This window comes from Pinus tabuliformis, chromosome 9 (assembly GCF_031772625.1).
Source record: "Pinus tabuliformis cultivar Carrire ecotype Pingquan chromosome 9, CPIR1, whole genome shotgun sequence".
NCBI classification, from domain to species: domain Eukaryota; kingdom Viridiplantae; phylum Streptophyta; class Pinopsida; order Pinales; family Pinaceae; genus Pinus; species Pinus tabuliformis.
The window spans coordinates 750,805,469-750,830,992 of NC_142307.1; the positions used below are offsets into that span (position 1 = coordinate 750,805,469).

The following is a 25,524-nucleotide window of genomic DNA, read 5'->3' on the forward strand; positions in this document are numbered from 1 at the left end:
TCATTAGATCCATGCCTTTGGCAAAAACCTAGCAAAGATTGCAAGAGATTGCAAGTAATTCCACAGGTTTTTAAAGTTTAGTTGTTTAAATTTTAAACCTTAAATATTTGATTTTTAGCCAAAGTCCCAATCTAACTTGTTGAACTAAATTTGTCTTTGTTGTACAGTGGTCGGAGTCATTTGGTAGCCACTGCCCTCAATTGCAAAAGATTGAAGTTCAAGCCCTGAGCCAAACTTGCAGTGCTTCTAGGTGTGAGCACCGTTACCCACCATTTTGTGGGTGATATCCCTAGGAGAAATTTTTTCTCCAAGATGGTCCTTAGCTAGCAGCCCCTTGCAACCACCAACTAGCTCGTTGTGATACTTCTCCACCACCTGAGGCAGCCATGGTCCCTCACCCATCTGTCATGATGTTATGTTTGAAGGTGGGCATCCCAAACCTAAAGGTATGCCTTGCCATTTGGTAATTGAGTACTATAGTTTGCTTATCATGGGCACTTCCGGACATGGATTAATGGGGGGATTCGGCGGCAAGAATAGTTTAGGTCTTTGCTCTTGTCCCCTAGACCCCTTTTGGATGTTAACCTTAGATTCTAGTCTTGTGGTATCTATTTTACTGACCATTTGGCTTTAGGGATGGTATTTCACAGGAAACCCTGATTTTGGTTGCATGGTCCTGCTCCCTTATCTGCATATATTGCCCCCTTTTCCACTCATTATTACCCCATTCATTATTTCTCCCACCTGGGTCCACATTCCTCCACTGGGTCCACATAGGGTTAGCTCACCCCTTCCCCTTGCCCACACCTTGGGTCAGGCCCAAAATGATGCCCCGAAGGTTGATGCAGCTAAAAAGAAAGATAAAAGCATATTTGGCCACATTCAATAGGAAAATGTACCACAAAATGCAAATGATGGTCAGGACAAACACATTTCGCACGTAGGCAAAAGCCAATACATGAACTCTACCCCATCATTCAAGATATATGAACCCATGATTGTCCCAACCCCTAGTGGGCAATGAACCGCCCTACCTTAAAAGGATGTATTCATTGTTATATATTATGCATCATGCTCTTACCCATTAAGGCCCGAGCAGTTAATCAAAGAAAATCATAAAAAGGCAAAAGACATATAAAGAAGGGTGGAACACAATCGGGGAACCTCATGTAGCACGATTGCTCCCTCCTATACATTATAAACCCAAGTGTTGGGTACCCTTTTATTAGCTACCCATGTACCCCAGCATGTGGCCCACGGCTGCCCCTTCTCATCCCCTACTTCATTCACCTATCTGTCACATGCCACCACCTTTTGAAGGATGTACCTGGACCATATTATGCCCTTTAGAAGTAGAAACCACCTAATAGGATACGTGGCTAACCCCATTTGGAGTTTAGGAGACACTGACACATCTTGAAGCCCATTATGGAAGGGCAAGCCATTATGAAGTCCCCACCTATGGTCCATGGTTGGTAAGTTCATTTACTCGATTTGCCTAATGACTTGTTGTATTGGAAATCTAGGGGACGCATTGGATCTTATGCAAGATTGCAAATGGTCTCCATCTTTGGTTTGGTCTCCCTATACATAGTCCTAATCCTCCAGAGGGCTACATTGGCACATGTAGGGTGTGTGTTGAGAGCCATGGGTCTCGACAGTAATAGACAGTACTTCATGGATCCCCGAGGATATTCAGAATACTCGAGATTTACCTATCTGACGAGGAAGATGCACCCGATTCACCTTTGCCTAGCCAGCCCCACAGATGTACCATACACTTGGCAGTTGACAGAGGACTTATAGGATGATGTGACATCACCTACACCACCATCAGAGCCCTTGCAGATGATCTAGAGGCATCTTTGTCTCATTTGGAGACCCATGAGGTTGTTATTGTTCCCCCACACCCACTGGGAGAACCACATGTTTATTGTTTGGAGAACAAGGGGCTAACCCCTTGTCCATCACTTTTGAGGGTCCTATTCTTCATTACGGCACCTATGGAACTCATCAGGCCTCTTGGAGGGCCCTATGACACGTATTATTCATCATTTGACCTTTTAAGAGGCTTATTCTTTCATTTGTGAGCTAGTTTGGTGGGCTTGTCACCAAAAGTTAGATTATTAGCACATTATTTTATTTTTGGGGCTTATGTAGGCCAAGGAGACTAATTCAAACTCCTCATTAGTGTATAAATACAAGTGAAATGAGTTCATATGTGGACGATCACTTTGGATTGGATCTCTTCTCTCTCTTGAGAATTTCGCACTTTTTCTTGGAGGATGAATTGGAGCTTTATGGATGAATATTTATGTGTAGATTTGGTTTATCTTATCATGGAGCTTCTCTATTGTCAAATTGTGGATGGTTGGATATGTTCTATTACATGTAAATACATGCTTTTAATGTTATTCTTGTTCTACTTTGTCATATACATAGGATAGGTATTTTCGTTATTTTTAGGGCTCATTGTTGCATGCATTTATTGCTTAAATTGTGGAATTTTGTCTCTATCCATGTTGCGGGGGAGCGCCCCCCCCCTCGAACCCGCTCCCGAAGCGCGCTCCGGGCGGGAGCAGCTCGGGAGCGCGCTCCCTTAAAAAAATTTGCGCTCCCTGGTCTGTTAGGGAGCGACACAAGGAGCGATCGCTCCCGCGCTCCCGGAGCGATTTTTAATGCCCGGGAGCGATCGGGGAGCGATCGCTCCCTGATCGCTCCCGGACATTAAAAATCGCTCCGGGAGCGATTCGAGCCGGGCCGGGAGCGGTTCGGCGGGAAAAAAAATCCGCCGGACCCGAAAAAATAAAAAAATTTAGAATTTTTTTTTTGTTTTATAAGCCCAATGGGCCAAAAAACATTCATTATAACTTCATTGAGCAAGGTTTGGAGCTGGAGCAAGAGCAAAGGAGCGAAGAGCAAGTGCTGAGGAGCGAGGAGCAAGTGCCAAGGAGCGAGGAGCAAGCCTGCAGAGGTAAGTAACTTAGTAATCTAGTTAGTTTAGCTGGTTAGGTAGTTAATTTAGTTGATTTAATTTAGTTGTTTGAGTTTAACTGTTTAAAGATCATGTATTTAAATTAAATTAATTAATCCCAATAAATTAAATTAATTTGCAGATTCAAGAATCAAAACCCTACAAACATCAAACACCATGGACCTGGCGATATTTATTGGCATTTTCCTCTTCCTGGTCCCTTTTATGGTTATTATGGTGCTGGAGAGTAGGAAACGGAGGGGGCCCCAAACTGAAGAGGGGGATGAAGAAGCCGGAGAAAGTCAAATGGGTGAAAACCCCAGTGAGGAGGAGGTGGAGGAGGTTGAACATGACCCTCAAAAAACTAAACAAGACCAAACTCCATTGTGGAAATATGTTCACAGGGCTGAAACAGGGAGAGGGGGTGGAACCACTAAATTTCATTGCCCCCATTGCAACACTGATTACACAGGTTCATACACCTGTGCTAGAAGACACCTCCGTGGGAAAAGGCCATGGGATTGAGAGAAACAAATAGGAATCAAAACTTGTGCAGCGGTGTCAACAGCAGATAGAGCCAAATACATAAAGGAAGAGGAGGATGCCCAATACAGAACAAAAAGATCAAGGGGTTTCTTTGAACCAAGCTCACAATCACAAAGAACTCCTTCAGCATCCTTCCAAGGCAGTGGATATGGACATGGAGGCACAGGGTCATCATCATTAAGGCGTAGAACCATATCAGATTTCCTTGATGAGGGGTGTAGGAATGATGTGGATTCAAAAGTTTACAGGTTTCTCTATGCATGTGGGATACCATTCAATGTTCTACGCTCACCTTATTGGCACGAAATGGTTTCTACCATAAATGATGCCCCTAAAGGATACAAGAGCCCTGGGTATGACAAGGCAAGAATTGTTGGCCTTGATCATGAAAAAGCAAAAATATCACATTCTTTGAATAAAATGACAAGTTCTTGGACTGACAATGGGGTGTCCATTGTATCTGATGGATGGAAAAATGTAAAAGGCAAGCCATTGATAAGTGTTCTTGCTGTGTCTGTTAGTGGTCCCATCTTTCTAGCTGCACATGATTACTCAGACAAGTTCAAGACCGCCATCAACATTGCAGAAGCATTACTTGAAACAATTGAGCGTATTGGCCCATACAATGTCATCCAAGTCATCACTGATAATGCTCCTAATTGTAAGGCAGCGGGAGCAATTATTGAGGATAAATACCCGAACATATTTTGGTCTGGATGTTTGGTTCACACATTGAACCTTCTGTTGCATGATATTGTCAAAAACAAAAATGAACAATACCAATGGATTGGTAATTTGTACAAGAAAGGAAAACAAATGATAAAATTTATTACAAATCATAGCAATACCCATGGCCTTTTCCGCAGTCACTCAAGATTGGAGTTGCTGAAGATTGCGAGGACTAGATTTGGTAGCTATTACCCCACCTTCAGGCGCCTTTTGAAGGTAAGAGAGGCATTAGCTAGCATGGTATCAAGTCCACATTGGCAGGTGTTAAAGGAAAGGGCTACAAATGTAGCTGACATGGCAGGTTTTGAAATGGTGGAGGAGGCCGCTCTTGATGGGCAGTTTTGGACAACTGTGAGGCAAGTATTGGATTTTACCAAGCCAATTTATCACATGATTCGGTTTGCAGATACAGACAAACCAGTGACTGGCGAGGTGTATGAGCAAATGGATACCATGTTGGGGGAAATAAAAGACATTGTTCATAATAGAGATCCCAACTTGTACAAACTGATTCATGATTGTGTGTGTGAACGGTGGAATAGGCTTAACCTTCCACTACATTGCTTGGCGTATATCCTTACGCCAAAATACTACTCTACATCTTGGTTGGGCCAACCTGCAGCAGGGGGTGGGGTTAGGACCAAACCCCATTTAGATCAAGAGGTAACTAAAGGATATCTGGAAGCATTAGAAAAGTTGGTGCCTGACAGGGAGGAATGTGCAGTTGTGCGCCTTGAAATAGGCAGATACTTCAGTGGCACTGGTTTGTATGGTAACTTCCATGCAATGGACGACAAAGATAAATTTGATTCTCTCACATGGTGGGAAACATATGGTGGCCACGGACTTTTGCCAAAATTGGCAAAAAAAGTTCTTTCACAGGTTGTAAATTCTTCTTCTGTAGAGAGGTGTTGGAGCACCTACAGTTATATACATAATGTGAAAAGAAACAGACTCAATGAAAACCGAGCAGAAAGCTTGGTTTATGTGCACTACAACTTGAGGTTGTTGAGTCATTACTGTGATCGGGCTAATGAGGATCCTACATATAAAATTTGGGACAATCGTCCAAAGGATGACAATTTGGAGCATGGCATTGTACATATTGAAGAACTAGAAGAGGAACTTGTAAGCGATGAAAATGAAGCAGCAGCCATGCCACCTCCACCTCCACCTCCACCATCCAGTAGCAGTGCTCGAGGTCCGAGTCTTGTTCCTTTGCTGTCGCCACCTCCATCTACACCCTCGCGTGGAGGTTCTAGTTCTGGTCGTCGGTCTGTGCGGGAGACTCCTAGAAGACCACCACGACCTGCTTATACTCCTGGAGACTCTCGTGGCAAGGGCCACATGTAGATTTACAGTTTACTTGTCTTTTTTAGTTTCTATTAGACTTTAGTTTTCATAACTGTTGAGTTTTGAGTCCTTGACTCTTGACTCTTGACTCTTTCATATCATTATGATATTTTTTGTAAACATTATATCACTGTGACAATGAAAATTTGAAGTTTGAAGTTGGGCCTTGGCAATTATAACTCATTGGTAATGATTGTGAATTATGAATATGATGCTTTCTGAAAGACTAAAGTTGTTTCATTTCATCTCATTATTCATGTTTCATTTTATAAATTTTTAACATTTCATATCATGTTAACAGTTAGAAGTTAGGACTTAGAAATATCTTCGATATTACTTCTTGTAATGGTTAAACTTGGCTTACAAGTACAACTTTGGTGATCAATGATGATAAATGTTATTGAATTTTCAATTCTGAAAGCTTGAAGTTGAAACTTTAATATTGAATTTGATGAATCATGATTTATAAGACTCAATATGTTGCAGTTGTAATATGTATTTTACTAACTTGTGGACATGGTTGATGATGATTATAATTTCTAGATGATTGATGTGATATGGTTCAATGATCAATTTATGTTTTTTTATGTTTTTTATGTCTATTTCATCATTCTACATGTTTTTGTTGACATATATGTATCAAAAATTAAAAAATAATATATAATATATATATATATATATATATATATATTTTTAAAAAATCACTCCCGGATTCGCTCCCAAACCGGGAGCTTCTGAAAACGGTCGCTCCCGCTCCCGTTTTCGCTCCCACTCCCGCTCCCAAGTAACATTGGTCTCTATATAGCATCTCTCAATGTATGAGCCATGTAATTTGAATGAAAACTCCCAGGGATAATTCTATCAACAAATTCATCTTGATAAGCCATCACCTTTTGCAAGTCGAAGTATAAAAGCTGCAAGGTTGCTTCCCTTTGCCCTAGAAAGCTAGCGAGGTAGTCTTAAGGCCTCCTTGACTAAGAAGCGAAGTCCTCATTCATATTTATCATAGACTCCATTCTCCCAAGACTAAGGCACTGATCTACCAAGATGTGGTCACCCAAAATCAATTATTTTTCACCTTTTCCTAGGTCTAGCCAGGTTGGCTCAGCTAGCACATCATTTTCCTGACAAACTAGCCCTCCACAAAGTTCAATCTCCTAGCCTCCCCTACACTAATGTCTCCTCAAGGCCTCCTCCAATTTTGAAGCCATCCTGACAATGGAGTTGTGAGAAAAGCCAAGCCCTAGTTCTTAGATCAAACTTTGCCCTGGTATCCCCAAGGCTAGTGCCTCATAGGATCAATTCAACACATTTAAGTGAAAATCATTTCTTTGATCCTTTCCCCATCCTTGCCTAGGTTAAGAATATCGTTGGTTGCTAAACTATTACCTCTTAACCTAGGTTGGGTCCACTTGGTCCCGTGTGGTCCCATTTCTTTCAAAAGAAAATTCTTCAAAAACCATCTGGGATACCAATTTCAATAAGGATTTTAGGGATTGGGAAACTCTTTCACAAGTCATATTCCCTAAACCTAACCCTCAAATCCTCCCATCCTTCTCCTAGAAGACATTGTACCTTGCTTAGAAAGCAAGCAAGCTCTATTCTTCAACCTCTTATGGAAAGGGATTATTTGGGTCACTCTATATCCGCTTGTTGATTTATCCTTAATTTGTGACTACATATATACCGAGTCTCCTCCCATCACTGAAAGTCCCTAAATAGTAGCGAGCCTTAGATAAAGTGATAGTGGGCTAAGCCTCCAAAAACTCTTTCACAAGTCATATTCCCTAAACCTAACCCTCAAATCCTCCCATCCTTCTCCTAGAAGACATTGTACCTTGCTTAGAAAGCAAGCAAGCTCTATTCTTCAACCTCTTAATGAAAGGGATTATTTGGGTCACTCTATATCCACTTATTGATTTATCCTTCATTTGTGACTCCATATATACCAGGTCTCCTCCCATCGATGAAAGTCCCTAAATAGTATGGAGCTTTAGCTGAGGTGAGAGTGGGCTAAGTCTCCATTTGTTCCCTTGATCTAGCATTTGCCCCTTAGGGATCCCCCTTTAGGTCCCCTGCTAGTTGGAGTGGTAACAAGCACAATTGGTCCTTCTTTGAAAGGACTCACATGAAGAAGAGAAATCATTTGGAACAAAAATGGGTAAATGATCTCATTTACATACAGTACAATATATGGGCTTCTAAACAAAAAACCTAAAGGCTAATATAAATCCCATTGTGTTGGATGATATTGATCCAACTTCAGAATGGGTAAAGGAGTCGCCAAGTAGATTTTGATCCTGATTTTGATATTAATAACTCGGAGTTGAGGGGGATTGGATTGGATTTCAATCAAATAAGAGGAGTCGAAGCAAAGCACCAAGCCTGGCACATTCCAACACTAGTCATGCAGCTCGGCCAGCTCATGCTTCTAGTAGTACTACAATTACTAGTATTGCAATCACAAATGTCCTTGAGTCATCCGAGTATTCTGAAGACTCGTACTGGTGATGAGTTTGATTAATGATCATGTTGATCAATGATTTGTGCTATCTACTATGCAATAGGCCATTAGCTTGTAGCATGTTTTTTGGACTCGAGAAGCCATTTACAACTTCATTGATTATGTATTTTGTTGTTGATATGTATTGCACTCAATGCCATTTTGATATATTCACCCTTACATGGTATATGCATAAGCAGACTTCTCATATTTTGTCTCTACTGGAATCTTTAAAATATTTCTTTCACTAAAATTCTATGCTCCACCAAGACTCCGATGCGGGGAGATGCACAAGGGGGACATGTGGGAGAACCCTCAAATTTCGAGGGTGCGGGGTGATGTCGAGGTGTGTGTGTGTATATATATATATATATAATTCAAGCTCATATTCAATAATGAAAGCATAAATAGACTAATAGTAATAGTAAATACATTGATCCACACATAAAATGTAAATTCATAATTGAATTAAATAATGACATACATTGATCCATATCATTCATTATTCTATAATCTAAAGTGATTTAAAAATTAAATTCATCATTCACCATTCTAGAATCTAAATTAAAATTTAAAAGCAAAACAGACTAGTATATTACCATATGCTATATACTAAATACTGAAGTTTGAACACTAAAATAGTAAATTACTAAATTCAAAATTGAAATAACTCAAAGTCTGAAACTCAAAAATAGTTAAGAGTGAGGAGACAATAATCGGTCCGAGGTCATTAATATCTAGTATCACACAAATTTAAAACTAAGAAGTAAAAATGGACAATGAGGACTAAAAATAAAATCGACATCAAGGAGTCAATCTCAATGATTGGTCCGCTACATCAAGTGTTATTAGACAAATTCGAAGAGGGACGCATCCCCCCTCAAAAGGGGATGCCCAGAAGCACCCGTTTTGTGGGGGGGGACACCTAGAAGCACCTCTTTTGGGGAGTCGCGTTCCCCAAAGGGGATGCCCAAAAGCACCCCTTTTGAGGGGGGGCGCCCAAAGGCACCCTTTTTGGAGAGTCACATCCCCCACACTAGGGAAACACACCCCCTGTGTCTGCCCACGACTCCCCAAAAAGGGTGTGTGGGGAACGCACCACTAGAAGTACCCCGTCACAGGTGCGTGGGATGCGAAGGATGCATGCACCCGACCATGCGGAACGCGTCCCCATGGAACACTGTTAAAATTTAACAAAAATTATGTAGTTTTAGTAAAACAAGTCATTGAAATCAGATTGGTCCAAGACAATCCATGTCGAGATCACCCTCGACCAATTCGACATTTGAGTCCAAGTTTTAAAATATTGCACCAGACTAGATGGATGGATAAAGTTCATATGATGAAGCCTCGAAAGGATCATGGCAGCCCCTTTTAAGTGTTGCATAAGCAAATAATGTCGTCTTGTTCTTTGTTTGTTAATCTTGGTTCTACAATTGCTGTTCATTTTGCATAGCTTCAAATTTACTTTGGAATTGCAGTTACCTAATATCTGACCACAGATCTGTAATGTGTTATAGCAGTTTATCTGTCACCAATATGCAAGAGTACACAACCACATGGTGGTCATCCCTACAAGTAGGGAACAATAGTATTATATTTAGAATTTAGGATCCCTATCTTTTCCATCATCTCCAACAAGGTTAAAAGAAAGAAAGAAAGAAATGTGCTGTTTGTTAAAATCTGTTAGTGGCAACGAAATTAACTACTCACCTTTCAAGTACATTTCCCGCACTTAGATACAGTTCTCTCTACCAGATAAAGTCTCTTTACTTTTTCCTCTAATACATAAAGGCTCCTGTGGATTATAGATGAGATTTTTGCTGGAGTAGAAGCTTCTTGCGCAAAGAGTGTACATCTCTAAACATGATTTGGAAAGGCTTAGTATATCTTCAGATGAATTACAAGCCCTGACCATTTATCATGTAATTTCATTTACTGGTGTGCCTCTCTCCCAAATCTTTGCAACAGAAATTTATCAAGTTGTCCAGGATTTGGTGTACCATCTTCACTCAAATAATCAGTTGGCAATGAACGAATACATGCAAGGATATGTTGAACATCTCTATAAAGTCTGGAAACAGGAAAGCATCCAGTTAAATCACTAGTACACAAGGGAAAAACAATTGCTTTGCAAGAATAATGATTCTACACTGAATTATGATGCAAAGATTAATTATAAGAGAATTTCAATCTGAGATTCATGCCAACCTGTTTTTCGCCTGCGGGCTGCTAACATCTATCTTGGCAAATGCATCCGAAATTTGCGAGTGGAAGTTTTGAACTACTTGCCTGTTTCAGCCATTTTAAGAAAGTGTTAATTCTTTCAGTACAACTCCATGTTGCAGAGTAAGATGCTTACAGAACTATAATACATATATAATAGATGTTACCCATCAAAATAAAAATCAGCACACACACACACATTCAAATGGGCAAGTATATTCTGCATGAGCCCAGAAGGTTATTCCACTCACCAAGGATGTCCACATTGCAAAGAAGTAAATAGCACATTACTAAACACAATCATCCACTTAAAGTACGCATCATTTTAAGAGGCAGCATAGGACATTTTATCACATGTTACTTAACATGTTCAACAATGTAGTAAAAGTGATAGCTTAAAACTAGATAAAAAATATGGTCAGCAGAAAAAGTAGTTAGGCACAGATTGGCACCCAAGAGATTTATTCCAGCAGTTTTCAGAGGATGATTGGCACCCAAGAGATTTATTTCATGCAGTATTATTAAGGCTGGATCTGTCAGAGAAATGTTTGCAGGGATAAACCATAATGAATATATGTTTATACAGAAGATGTACTGGCTCATGGACTTCCGAATGAATCCATGCCTTCAGTAATATAAACAAAGCTGTTGCATAGCCCTTCCAGATATTCAGCAGGGAACACGGACAAAAACATCAATGGGAGATACAAGGTTAACATGATGCTACGGCAGGCAATAAAATAAATTTTTTGCAATCCTCAGACAAGGCTACATTGCACTCAGAGAAAAAAAAATATGTTCCGAATTAGGTATTTGTGTTAAACTTGCATATCCCATCCTCAGGGATTGGGTTGTGAAGGCACTTTTCACTTTCCATTAACAGGCCTTATATGTTCTAGATTTATCGGACAAGTTCTGAGCCTTCAAGCCCACTGCTATTGGCATTTCAATGTAGTAAATTACCACTTTAAATTCCATTACTACACAACTACATATGAGAATATTTTCCACATTTTAAATCAATAAAAAAAATTTAAACATTTTTGAATATAAAACCAGCCTAGATCCATCTTAACCCCGGATATATCAAGCGCTGAGAGAGATCACATTTCTCAAGATGCAAACATATCGATGGTGAGTGATTTTTTTTAAATCATAAATAGACAGAATCTTGGTGATTTTCTCAAATAAATATTTTCTAATTAATATATGCAGAATAGGGCAATTACAGTAATTCCTAGTATTAATATTTCAAAGCTCCACAAATATTTGAAAAACATTTGATGATTGACAAATTTAATCTTTACTTTCCATATCAAATAGTGCAGAATCGTTTTCATTCTACAGGACATGCAGACGTTTTGCTTTACATGTCGTAAACGATTTCTGTACAATTTATTCGAGTAAAGCAAGATGATTTACATACATGGTTATCAGATTAAATTATTCAATGGTTTAAAAATAAAACTACACCACAACAACTAGTCTTCAGTAGTATTTCTGAATTCAGAGATAAGATAACAATCTATATGGATCCACATCATCGAAATTCTTGGTTTAAATAAATAAATACAAATAAAACTATAGAAGAAAATACAAATTTCAGAGGACAAAAAAGGAAAAAGATAATAAAATTAAGTACAGCATTTATTTGCAGTGCAGCTTTGAAAATACCCCTGAAGGACGACTGAACACATCAAGCTCCAAAACAATCAATATCAACAATAGAAGGAATTCTTATACATTTTAATCTTTTAATTTCAGTTGAGCTAATGTTCTTTTGTTATATTTTAATTTTTTTATAAGCTGACATGTAAATAGAGTTGACATTTAAGAAATGTTAACACTTAACATACATACATACTTACATTATGCTACATACTTACATTATGCCTATACATCTCCTCTATACTAGGTTGTAGAGCACTTCTCAGTAGAAATTTATATTTTAAAGAAAAGTCTATAAAATTCTTTTAAATATAAAATGGAGAGCAATTTATCAATGTTCCACCAAGACTTTGGGACAGGGGGATGCTGGTGCGGGGAGACGCATACGGGGGGCATGTGGGAGTACCCTCAAATTTAGGGGGGACGGGGAGACGTCGGGGTATATATATATATATATAGTAAAAAATGAAAGCATAAATATATTGATCCATACATAATTGAATTAAATAATTAAATACATTGATCCATATTCATCATTCATCATTTTATAATATGCATTGGTTTAAAAATTAAATTTATAAGTCATCATTCTGGAATACAAATTGATTTAAAATTTAAATTCATCATTTATCATTCTAGAATCTAATTACTACTAAACTAGTAGATACCAATGTTATCAAAACTGAACTGGTGAACGAACCCGAAAACCCTCTGCACCAAGAATCGGTCGGAATTGGACTAGAACAGGTAAAAAATGTTGAATAATCTGGGGTAATTATAGTTAATGAGATTCTTCTTAGCATGATAACTATTTGTGAGGTATTTTATCTTTAGCTTATTAGCACAATCTTTTCTTGATATCATTAGTGTGTGTATTTCTTACTTCATCGAATAGCTACCAAAACAAAGAGACAAGAACACATGATGTTGGCTTTTTGCCAGGGCCAAACCCTCTCCCTCTTGGAGAGGAAAACTCGCACAAAATTCTTCTTACAGATATTCCAATCGACGAATACCAAGACCATGACCCTTTACCTACTATGCCACTCCAAGACTAAGACATCAACCCTCTTCGTTGTCACTGCTGAGATCAACATTATGTTGCACCATTGAAGCCATTACTACTTTACCACTGAGATCTTTATTCTTGCTGCTCCATGACTGTTCCTTCATCAAGATTTTCAACATCACAGCGAGATCTTTATATACATGAATGAGAGATGCACAGAGATAACTGTTGTATCATAGTTGCACCACTGATATCTTCATTGGAATACCACTGAGATCATGATTGCATCATGACTTGTGTGCCGAGATAAGATTATGTATGCCGAGACTATGACTGTGTATACTTCTGCACTGTGCTCTTCACCAAGACTATAGCTATGCCCTCCTTGCATCGAGGTCTGCTGCAACTATGCTGAGACTGTATGGTTGTGACCTTTTAACTAGGCCAAGACATCAGGGATATATGCGAAGATATCACTGTGATACTCATCTGAAAGCTATAGTAATCCCCTCCATACGAAATGTTGAACTGTTGCCCTTATCCGAGTGTCTTGTACCACTGTACCTTGTCCGAGATTCTGAGCTGCCTGCACCCATCCGAAATTACAGAGACTTGTCCGAATTTTTTTGTGTTTCCTATGGTGACCTCAGCGGGGTATTTATAGTGGTTCTGTCTCCCTAAATAAGCCGACATGTCACAGTGAAAGGATGTGTCTATTATTTGAGCCAATGTAACAAATAAAATATATAAATAATATAAATATAATGTAAATGATAATAATCATAATTAATTATTAGTTAAGTAGTAATTAGATTGAAGAGGCATGTCTAATAAGACATGACTCTTCATGAAGAGACACTTGCGTGGTATATAAGTAAGCCTCTTGTTCTCATTGTAATTCATCATCATTCTTATTCTTATTCATATATTTAATATAATATTTATATCTTTAATGGATAATTTGATATTCCAAGTCTTTTGGAGTAATTAATCTTAAGAAGGATCCTTGTTCGCTTCATTTGGTATCAGAGCCACGTTTGGCTGATCACCAGGCCTTTGGCTATCAACCTATCATCAACCTTGTTGCTATCATAATTGAAGCGTTTCGCATTGGGAGATTCTCCATTTTTTAGGTCTTTGGCCATTTGCTACTATTTAAAAAAAAATAAAAATAATAAAGAATAATGAAGAAGGGTATATAAAAAAAAAGAGGAAAGGAAATAATATATTCTGAACAAACAAAAAAAAAGTGAAATATATATATATATATATACACACAAAAAAAGGTTTTACATTATTGATAAAAAGTGCATAATAAAGATAAGCAGGAACCCTTTTCAATTATATTTAATACTTTTTACGTGGAGAAGCCCTTGGTTTTAAAAACCAGTGGTAAGTATTACATTTTACGTGGAGAACATTAACCGAGGTTTTAGAAACAATCTATGGTAATTGCCCATGGTATTTTAGAAACCAATAGTAATTGCCAGTGGTTTTAGAAACCAGTGGTAAGTTTTACATTTTACTTCGAGAACATTAACCGAGGTTTTAGAAACAACCCATGGTAATTGCCCATGTTATTTTAAAAGTAAAAGATATTTTGATAACATTGGAGAAAAAAGGTGTGATCTAAATAATTTTAATCGTTCAAATCTAAAGATAGATTGTGACCGTACCAAGAGTCACGTCTCATCCAAATTCTCTGAAAGAAAAAATATTATTATAATTATAAAAAGGGTCACTATATAAGCCTTATATAGTTACATATAAAAGGAAAAGCAGGTCTCAAAAAAGTATATATAAATTTTATATAATTATAATTTTATAATATATATAAATTAAAATTATATAATATATATAATTTATAATTATATATATTAAAAAAATTATTATTATATAAAAATTTTATTAAAAGAGTGAACAAAAAAAGAAAAAGAAGAAGAAGAGAATATTTGAAATATATATATATATATATATATATATATATATATGATTTTTTTAAGAGAGAAGTGGAAATATTTTTTATAGATTACAAAAAAAAAAGAGAGAGAGAAATTATATAAAAAGAGAGAAAAAAAAAAAGGAGAAAGAATATATCATATAAAAATTTAAAAATATATATATAGAAAATAAATAAATAAATAAATTGTTGAAAAAAAAGGAATATAAAAGAAGTGAAGAAAATGAAAAAATATGGTATCCATGAGTAAGGAACAAAGACAATCAATCACAAGAGATATAGAACAATTAATTACAATATTTGAGCGACTTGAGAAGAGAGAGAATGGATTAAAGAGAATGGATTCCTTCTTTGATTCTCTACATCCATCATCACTTCCACAGAATGATGTTACCCAGCGTACCGAGAAAGTGCAGCTAAAAGATCAAGAGAATGAAAAAATAGCCAAAATTCAACAAAGCAAGAAAGTGTTAGATTGCGAACATAAAAATCTTGTGGACATACATTACAAAGAAATAATGGAAAAGGATGAAGAAATTTCTCGTCTCAAGGACCACATCGAAAAATTATTGGCACAAGTAAAGAAGACTAAAGTCTCAAAGAAAGAACTCAAGCAGCTTTTATCAAAACAAGAAGAGGAAAATTTGCGTTTAAAGAACCTTAATTAAAATTTATTACAACAAATCAGAGATCTAAAAGATGAAAAACTTAAAATTCAAAACACTGAAAATAAGGTTGATGAATCAAAAACCAAAGAACTTTTACCTCTGAGAAACCATAATCAAAGTCTGCTCAGTCAAACTAAGAAACTTAAGGAGGATAAGAAAGCATTAAAAGATAAGTTGGAACAAGTCACTCAAGAAGAAGTATCGGAATCTTCAGTCACAACAGTTCAAGTTGAAAATAAGGGAACGAATACCGATCCAGTGAATATGACAACTCAAGAAAACAAGCCCGTTGAAGAAACAACACACGTAGATGTTGCAGTTCAGACAATGGACATCCCAAGTGAATGTTCCATAACCAATTCAACAATATCTTCGTTAGAAGAAAATCTAAAAACTTTATATCGACATCTGAATCATGAGAATAGGCGAATCAACCATGCTACATATTTGAACCAGTCAGAACTGAAACAACAAACTGATGTTCCAGATAATAATGACGTAAAATCAATCCAGTCTTATGCTAACAAGTCGTTACAAAATTCCAGTGATTAGAGTACTATACAGAAGATTAATCTGGGATGGTCTGATTCCTTCTCACTGCGACAATTATGTTCGTCTCTAAGAAGATCATATCAGCTTGTATCGACGAAAATGATTGTTCCAAGATAGAAAGACACTTGAAGCCGAAAAAGAGATCAAGCCTTTTGCCATCAACAAGCTTTGAGGACAAAGCTTTTTGAGGAAGAAGGCAATGTAACGAATAAAATATATAAATAATATAAATATAATGTAAATGATAATAATCATAATTAATTATTAGTTAAGTAGTAATTAGATTGAAGAAGCATGTCTAATAAGACATGACTCTTCATGAAGAGACACTTGCGTAGTATATAAGTAAGCCTCTTGTTCTCATTGTAATTCATCATCATTCTTATTATTATTCATATATTTAATATAATATTTATATCTTTAATGGATAATTTGATATTCCAAGTCTTTTGGAGTAATTAATCTTAAGAAGGATCCTTGTTCGCTTCAGCCAACTTGACATTAATATATATTTTGAGACCGACATAGCTGCTCTTCTTTATCGTTTTGGAGGGCTGTTCTAGACCTTTATATAGACTTTTATACATTACACATAGGCTCAAGAAGAGCATGACATTGACTCTTTAAACTAAATCCTAAGGCTCTCAATGGGAGCCACTAAATAAATAAACTTTTTGCTCATGAAACCCATGCAGCAAGGAATAAATTCATTTTCTTGTTTTACAAAAATCGTAATACAATGTCATGAAGACCGAACCTAGTTACACTTTTTCCAACAACAAAAAAAAACAGACCAAAAAATCAACCAAAAACACCTAAAATATTCAAATTTTAAAGAAAAACATATATATTCATGTGCATCCATAAGAATCCAAACCATTTATACATAAATAAGCAAAATCTCTCATTTATATAGCATGTAAGGGTGCACATAACCAAAATGGCACCAAGTGCAATCCATCTCTACTCCGAAAATACATCAACAAACAGGCTCTAGATGGCATCTAGCATCTAAAAAAATTCATGCTACAACAAATACCTACATATCATCAAAATAATTACCTATATTGGGATCTTCGTCATCAATATCACCATCTAAGCATTAAAATAAGATAGAAAAAACGTAGCATGTCAAGTCAAGATTTTGTTTGAGTGATGCGTACATTTTTAGTAGGGTCATGATAGAGGAGTTCAAGAACCAATGCCACTAACATCAAGGTACATAGAGGACTTGGTGCTCTTGATTAAATATTAATTCCATATCCTCATACATAACAAAATCCAATTGAAACGTTGCAATCCCTCCGATCCTAAAATCTTGAAAAAACTGTTAAGTCTGCTAGATTTTAAGTGAAATCTAAAATTCTATTTTCTCCAAATGAAATCCAATGAGGTCGGGACCACTCTCAAACATCCCAAGTCATTGCATGGTAATGTTAAAAATTTAAAGTAAAAGAATGAAAATGAAAAAGGATAATGTCAATTTTACTTTAATAATTTTACATCACCACTAAGTTGCATGAAACGCCGAAACGTTTCGGAGTTTCCAAAACAGGTATGTTTAGAAAAGTCACCTCCCAAAAATGGAAACATCGGCTAAAACGTCACCAGAAATGTCATATATGTATTTTTGAAAATATATATATAAAGAAATAAGTGAATAACAGATTATATTGCCAAAAAAAAGGGAATAAGACCCATATATGACAATTTAAAAGGAAAAAGAAGTCTATATTAACTCTAATATATGATTACATGATGGTCGAGTTTCGGCCAAGTTTCGGAGTTTCGGGTACAGGTATAGCCCGAAACATCGGGTTCTTTGAAGTTTCATGCAACATAGCATCACCATGAATTGCATAGCAATAATAGGGCCATAGACTTGAATATTAGGCTTCCCAACACAAAAGTTCTCGAAACTCAAAATGGGTGCTATTGGGTGTCCCCCCTCAAAAGGCGTGCTTCTAGGTATCCCCCTTTTGAGGGGGGACACCTAGAAGCACCAATTTTGGGGAGACGCATCTTCCACACTGGGGAAAAATTCCCCCCTGTGTCTCCCCACACCTCCCCGCATCTCCCCAAAAAGGGGGCGTGGGGAAACGTTTCCCCAAGTATCCCCCAACCACAGGTGCGTGGAAAACGAGGGGTGCGTGCACCCCACTGTGGGGGACGCATCCCTATGGAACACTGCAATTCATGCACAAATATCATACTAGCTTTAATAAAAACTAATAATTAAACCAACCAAGATCCATTGTAACTCCAAATCTACCAAGCGCCGAAAGGGATCAAATCTCTTAGCATTTGGTAGATCCAGAGTTATTTTATTGTACATTTAGTTTTGCATAGCTTTTAGCTTCAACGCTCTAATATGGGGAACAAGGCTTTGTACCCTAAATGCCAATAGATACAGTTGGTGCATTATGGTGTCCTCTCCCAATGCCATTTTTTGTTTGAGGACCTTAAAATAAGTCTTGATATCACTGGAATTAAGGATGACAACACATGAAATCATTATTGTAAACCATTGAGGCATAAAACATGCAGTTATTCTTGTACAATTCAAGGTATACACAAGTTATCACATCACACTGAACTTACTACAAAAAGGAGAACTTTCACTGAAATCATTGTAGTCGATATTCAAAGCATGCTTTACCATATTTTGACATGGATGATTAACGACTCGACATTTTGACAATCTCAATCTATAGTAATGATTTCCCTTCCCTCTCACTTCCACAAGGTTCAAAAAGTGCACAGTACTCTTGTTGAAACTTGTGGTACCTTCAGAAGGTCTTCTATATACACTTGGCCTCTTAGCATGTGGAAGATGATTTATTGTCTCTTTCGTTGCTCGCTTGGTGGAGTAAGTGATTTGTGTCTTCTTTACTTAGGAAAAGCACAATAATTAAAGTTAGTTAATTATCATGGACTATTAAGTCATTTTCTCAAGATAATTAATTTAATTAATTAAGTGACTTAGAAATAATCTCAACCATTCATCTCCAAGTTCTTCTAGAAGGGAGATTAGGGTTAGGGATTTGGGCTTAACGAAGATTATAAAAGAAGCCTAGCGAAGAGGTGAAGACACAAGAACACAAAAGAGAGAGGCAGCTACAACATTTTTGGGAAAGCGATTTTCTCAAAAAGGAGAGAGTGAATTGTCTGGAGCGTGGGGCTCAGTTCGACTACAGAGAAATCAGAGGAATACAAGGATAATTTTGGGGTGCTTATATGAGGTCAATTTGTTGGGAATTGGAGAGGTTGAATTGTTGAAGTGGTGGGACCGAGTTGCAGGTCCCAGTCACTATATTTCTCTTTGTAAATTCTATATGGGTCGAAACCTTGATTTTCTAGATTAATAAATGATGGAGAGTTGTTGTGGGTGAATTAAAAAAAAAAATCAAGAACACGATAAAGAGGTAGATACAACATTTTTGAGAAGGCGATTTTCTCAAGGAGAGAGCAAAATCTCTGGAGTGTGAGTCTCAGTGCGACTAAGAAGAAGGAAGAAGAATACAAGGATTATTTTAGGTTGTTTCTAGGAGGCCTATTTTCTAGGAGTTGGAGAGGCCGAATTGCTAAAGTGAGGAAGTGCGGTGGTCAGGGAGTCCGATTTGCCAGGGCCGAGTTTTGAGTGCACAGAAGTCAACCGAGAGCTAAGCACAATGGCTAATTTTCTGGTTAGAGGTGGGTCGGATTGCTTAGAGGTCGATTTCCAGCTGGTCGATCTTCGTTGGGCTGAATTATTCCAGTGGGGTTGAGTTGTAGGTCCTAATCATTGTATTTTTATTTATAAATTCCCTATGGGTTGAAACCCTGATTTTCCATATTAAAAAATAATGGAGAATTGTTATGAGTGAATTATTTCTATTGCAATGTGTCATTTATCTCTCAAATTATTTCGACTCCATGTGTTTCTAGATGTTAAAATACCAGTGATTTTCTTTTTCAACAATTCAAGATTTATTTTGTGAATTGAATAAATTGTTGGGAATAAATAATTGTTGTGAGAAAATAAACTCGGGATGGCATTAGGAGATTTAACCACTCCACAACATACACTAAGTCTGGCATAGCACTTGTTCTTTGCAACATCCTATTTAGACATCAAAAATTGCAAGAGTATATTATAGTAGAGTAATAGGGTTTGTTGCCTTAACCATGTAGAAAAATACTATGCTTGTTAGGAATATCATATGTGGCTTCTCAAGTAGTAGAGCATATGTCAAATGAGTCTTGATTAACTAGAGTAGCTTAAGCAGGTATTGTGGTTTTCATTTTTTATTCACCTAAATTATGACATTAATGATGGTTGTGAATTTCTATAGAGGAAAGTCTTAATAACGGAGTAAAAGCAACCAATAATAAATTTGTATCTTATAAAAATAATTATATCTCAAGTCATCAAGTTTATCTTTGTTCTTGTTCATCTTTTATAAGCATTTCACCCTCACTTGACTTGTCGAACAAAGCACAAACTACTCTGGAAATTATTTACTAGATACTTGAACTTCCATAGCCTTTGATTAGTTTGAAAGTGTTTACTTTCCTCAAGTTTCTAGGCAATGGAAATGTGTATGGAAAATTCCTTTCATTTAAAAGTCTACAGTTGCAAAGTGGCAGCCTCATAAAAAAATTCATGACAATTTGTTACAGACTCCATCCATATATATAGAAGAGATTAAGAAAATAACTAGGAATTATAGGGTTATCATGAAGACAGACATACCCAAATACAAAGAGATGATTGTGAATTTCTTGAAATTGTAGCAATTAGAAATTGATTCTTCTAACTAATTAATTATGCAATTTATTTGTTATGGCAAATAACGAATAAATTACACTACAATTCTTCACGATAAAATTACACTGCAGAAAATAAATCGGAACTAAGCAAATAGATGCACACACACAATAAAAATGACACCAATATTTTTGGACAAAAGTCCCCGGAAAAACCCAACTGGGAAAACCGGTTCAGTGAATGAAGATATATTTTAATATGTCTTCAACAAGGAATGAATGTACAATATCTGGATGAAAATACTGGCAAACCTCTGGCTATAATATCTCTATTGCCTCCCATGCAAGATCCACGCCAAAAGGAGCCTCCTCAGCCACCCACTGGAGCTCCTCCTACTATCCCTACGCAAGCACTATGCAGATGTACGCAAAAGACACTCGGGGATAGAGAAAGGTTGATGAAACTGAGTTGTTGCCTCAGGAAAATTACTCTGCCCTCCTCTAAAAAAATCTTCCCAACAATCTAGAGCCCAATCTCCCTTTGAAACAACCAAATTGAACTGATCTTCTTGCCCCCTCTGCGCAGGCTTCTCTAGCCTCTACGCAACTACTGGAAAATTGACAAACTATAGAGAATTTCTCCCAACAATTCTCTACCAGGATCCTTCTACTGACCCTCAAGCTAACCTTACCTCCTGACCTAAATCACTGCTCCTCCTGCAAATTGAACTCTCTCTATGTCTCACACCTGTTGCTCAAGTGTAATCGATGTGTATATCTCCATCCCCATCGAGTTGCTCTTAAAATATCTCATTGGCTCACCAACAAGCATGATTAGATCTCCATCAACAGCTAAGATCTTCTCAAACTCAATCTGTGTGAGTTTCTAGACCATTCCATCCTTTCCTTAATTAATTACCATTAATTAACCAGTTTTCCTAAGTTAGACTTAGGAAAAATTTAAATGATGGTTAATTAATTTAACTAAGGCATTTTGCAAGCTTATCTTCCAAAACCTTTCCTGGGTTCTGAAGATCTCGTGTTCTTAGCCTCTTTAACATAAATCGAGACTAGAACACTTGTCTGATGCTACAAAACTAACACTCCCTCTTAGTGAGGAAGGTGTTTTGTCTTCTCCCGCAACATCTTCCCTCACACAGTTGATGGCTGACATCTGTAACATCATGTCATTGTTCACCAAGCTAGTGTGAATACTCTGATTCATCTACTCACCCTGTAGTTGAACCATCCTACATCTGTGATGCTACTAACACTGCATTGTTGCCAACTCTGCCCTGCGTTGCATCTGATCTCATGCTACTACTGCAACTGAGTCCCGATCTACGGATCCATTGTATCCTTGTCCTGGGTCTGCAACTGTCTCCTGAGTCTATAACTGCAACTAGTCATTTCATTGTCTACTGAGTAATTGTCTACACCCTAACTGGTTCTACGCCCCTCAAGTCACTGACTGCAACTAGTCTCTACAACTGTCCCTCAAGATCTGACTGCGCCTACTAACACTGAACCTCCGTCTACTAGAAATTGTGGGCCCCTGTAGCTAAGGTATGATCCATGAGGAAACATCTGACTGATTTTGTCCTCCTTGGACACTACCCAATCCTGTAACTCTGAAGCACTATACTCCTCCTCCATCTGGAGGTATAGCTGCTACCAATGCAGACTCCTCCAACTTGGAGGTTAACTCATCAATGTTTGTCAAAGTTGTTGTTTGCTACTCCCCCTTTCCGTCCTTCGTCTTCTTGGGACACTAAGTGCTATAGTGACCAAACTCACCACACCTGAAGCATTTGATCTTCGACAAATTCTTCTTCTTCTTCTCTCCTCCCTTTGAGCTTTGTCGTTGATTTGGACTTTTCTTCGCCTTTCCTTTACTGGCTACATTCTCCTCCTCCTCAACATTTGGCCCTTTGCTACTGTTGTTAGTAATACCTCTAACAAGGCTGAGCCTTAGCTCCTCCTATGTGAAATCACTCCATAAGCATTCCCAATCAGGTATTCTGTCTCGTCTAGTAATTCCTTGAATGAATGTGGCCCACTCGTTGGTAAACCAATTTAGTGCTACTCACACAAGTTCATTGTCCTCTAGTTTCTCCCCTACAGTTGTGAGCTCATCTTGAACATATTGAATTTTGGTGAGATATGGAGTTACGCCTTCACCCTTTATCATATTTTTGGTACTCAGCTTCTCCTTGAGAACCATCTTCCAATTCTTTGATGGATCCTAGCAGAGCTTCACAATGACATCCCACATATCCTTTGTTGTATTCTTCTCTGCAATGTGTGGAACAATATGATCACAGACGCCATCCAAGACCAACCTTTTTGCTTTGGCCATATCCTTCCTATACTCGTGGAACTGGATAGGATCTGTCGATACATCTACAATTGTTAACATGAACTCTTTCAGGCCATCCTCATCTAACAGGAATAGTATCCTAGCCTTCCAAATGTCAAAGTTCGAGGCTTTGTCAAGTTTATCATGATCTCTAAGACCTGCTCCAGCCATCTGAGCGAAAACTCAAAAACTAGGAAATAAACAGGTATTCCCTCCCTATCTCTATTGGGCCTCTATCTACTACTCACACTTCCTTAGGAATGCACAAATCTTCTATTGTCTGCCTTCGGAAGTCCTTTGGCGCTTAAATTGTCTACTACTCCAACTAGGCAACTTGCTCAAACTTCCGAAAGTCCTTCTCCGAAATCTAGCACATGATCTGTTGCTCTTGAAGCTCACACTGGTTGACTGCAAAAACACTATGGCCTACTGCCACTGGAAAACTAGGATCTCCTCCTGAAAACTAGATTTGGAAACCTTTTGAAAAATTCTGGAAATTCCTCTTTAGTGTGTTTTCTCTTCCACCCAGTGTTGATATGCTGCTACAAATCAACTGCGCCCAGATCTGCTCAACGAACTGACTGATGTTCTCACTGAAACCCTCTATCTAGCAAATCCACACCTGCAATTTTTTGCAACTGAGGTTAATCAAATTTTTCTGCTAGCTGCAACTGAATTGAACGCTCTACCTCTATAAATTTTCACTTCCTAGTGGCCTACGCAAATCTACAAAATCATGTTGCAAAACTCCCTTTGAACATGCACAAATTCTCCTTCTCGCTTCTGAGCCTCCGATCTGATCTTTAATGCTCTGATACCATGTGAAATTTCCTTAAATTGTAGCAACTAGAAATTTATTCTTCTAACTAATTAATTATGCAATTTATTTGTTATGATGAATAAAGAATAAATCACACTACGATTCTTCACAATAACATTATGTTGCGGAAAATAAACGTGAACTAAAAAAATAGATGTACACACAATAAAAATAACACCAATATTTTTGTACAAAAGTCCCCGGAAAAACCCAACTAGGAAAATGGGTGCAGCAGATGAGGTTTTATTTTATAATGTCTTCAACAATGAATGAGTACAATATCTAGATGTCGAAATACTGGCAATCCTCCGACTATAATATCTCTATTGCCTCCTAGGCAAGATCCACGCCAAAACGGGCCTCCCCAACGACCACCTGGAGCTCCTCCTCCTAGCCCTGCACAGAAGACACTCCAAGATAAAAAAATATTGATGAAACTAAGTTGTTGCGTCTCGAAAATTACTTTGACCTCCTCCGAAAAATTATTCACGACAATCTAGAGCCCAATCTCCCACTAAAACGGCCAAATGGAACTGCTCTTCCCCCCCCCCCCCCCATGTAGGCTTCTCTAGCCTCTGCGCAACTATTGGAAAACTGACAAACTATAGAAAATTTCTCTCGGAAATTCTCTCCCATGATCCTTTTGCCGACCTTCAAGCTGACTCTGCCTCCTGAGCTCTGCTACTGAACTGAATCATTGCCCCTCCTGCAAATCAAAGTCTCTCTCTGTCTCACACTCTGTTGCTTAAGTGTAATCGATGTGTATATCTCCATCTCCATCGAGCTACTCTTATAATCTCTCATTGGCTCACCAACGGCCATGATTAGATCTCCATCAGCGGCTAAAATCATCTCAAACTCAATCCATGTGAGTTTCTATAGCTTTCTCAACTTTCCTTAATTAATCAGTTTTCCTAAGTTAGACTTAGGAAAAATTTAAATGATGGTTAATTAATTTAAATAAGGTGTTTCGCAAGCTTATCTTGCGAAACCTTTTCTGGGTTTTGAAGATCTCATGTTCTTAGCCTCTCTGACACAAATCGAGACTGGATCACCTATCTAATGATACAAAAACTAACAACGATTTAATCCACCATTGGTTGTATAGTGCACAGTGTCACATTGGTAGCATTGTAATACAGTTAGCCAAATCTTCTAAGAGGACTCCTATTTAATCCACCATTGGTTGTATAGTGCACAGTGTCACATTGGTAGCATTGTAATACAGTTAGCCAAATCTTCTAAGAGGACTCCTATAGAAAGTAACACACAATCCTTACCTGGGAATGTCTGCCTCCCCTCCCACCCCTTCTCCTGAAGCACCCTTTAGATGGGAGTGCTTCGAGGAGCACACTCACAAAACTAAGACATGATCCCTACCACTGTCAAAAAATGCACTCCCTTGGTT

The 25,524-nt window shown here is 37.7% G+C and overlaps 1 protein-coding gene across 3 annotated transcripts in view; it reads right to left on the reverse strand.

Annotated features, from left to right (window-relative positions):
• The window catches only part of VPS54, a 309,776-nt gene that overhangs the window by 20,505 nt on the left and 263,747 nt on the right, over positions 1–25,524 (reverse strand). For 2 of the 3 annotated variants that reach the window (XR_016263770.1, XR_016263769.1), the window contains exons 18-19: positions 10,317–10,397; positions 9,819–10,179 (exon numbers count right to left, since the gene is read on the reverse strand). Coding sequence is in view for 1 of the 3 variants with exons in the window: in XM_089446018.1 (XP_089302144.1) it covers positions 10,041–10,179; positions 10,317–10,397 (220 nt within the window). In the remaining 2 variants the exon portion in view is untranslated. Of the gene's footprint in view, positions 1–9,816; positions 10,180–10,316; positions 10,398–25,524 lie in introns of those variants that run through there. The other variant, XM_089446018.1, reaches the window with a different exon arrangement.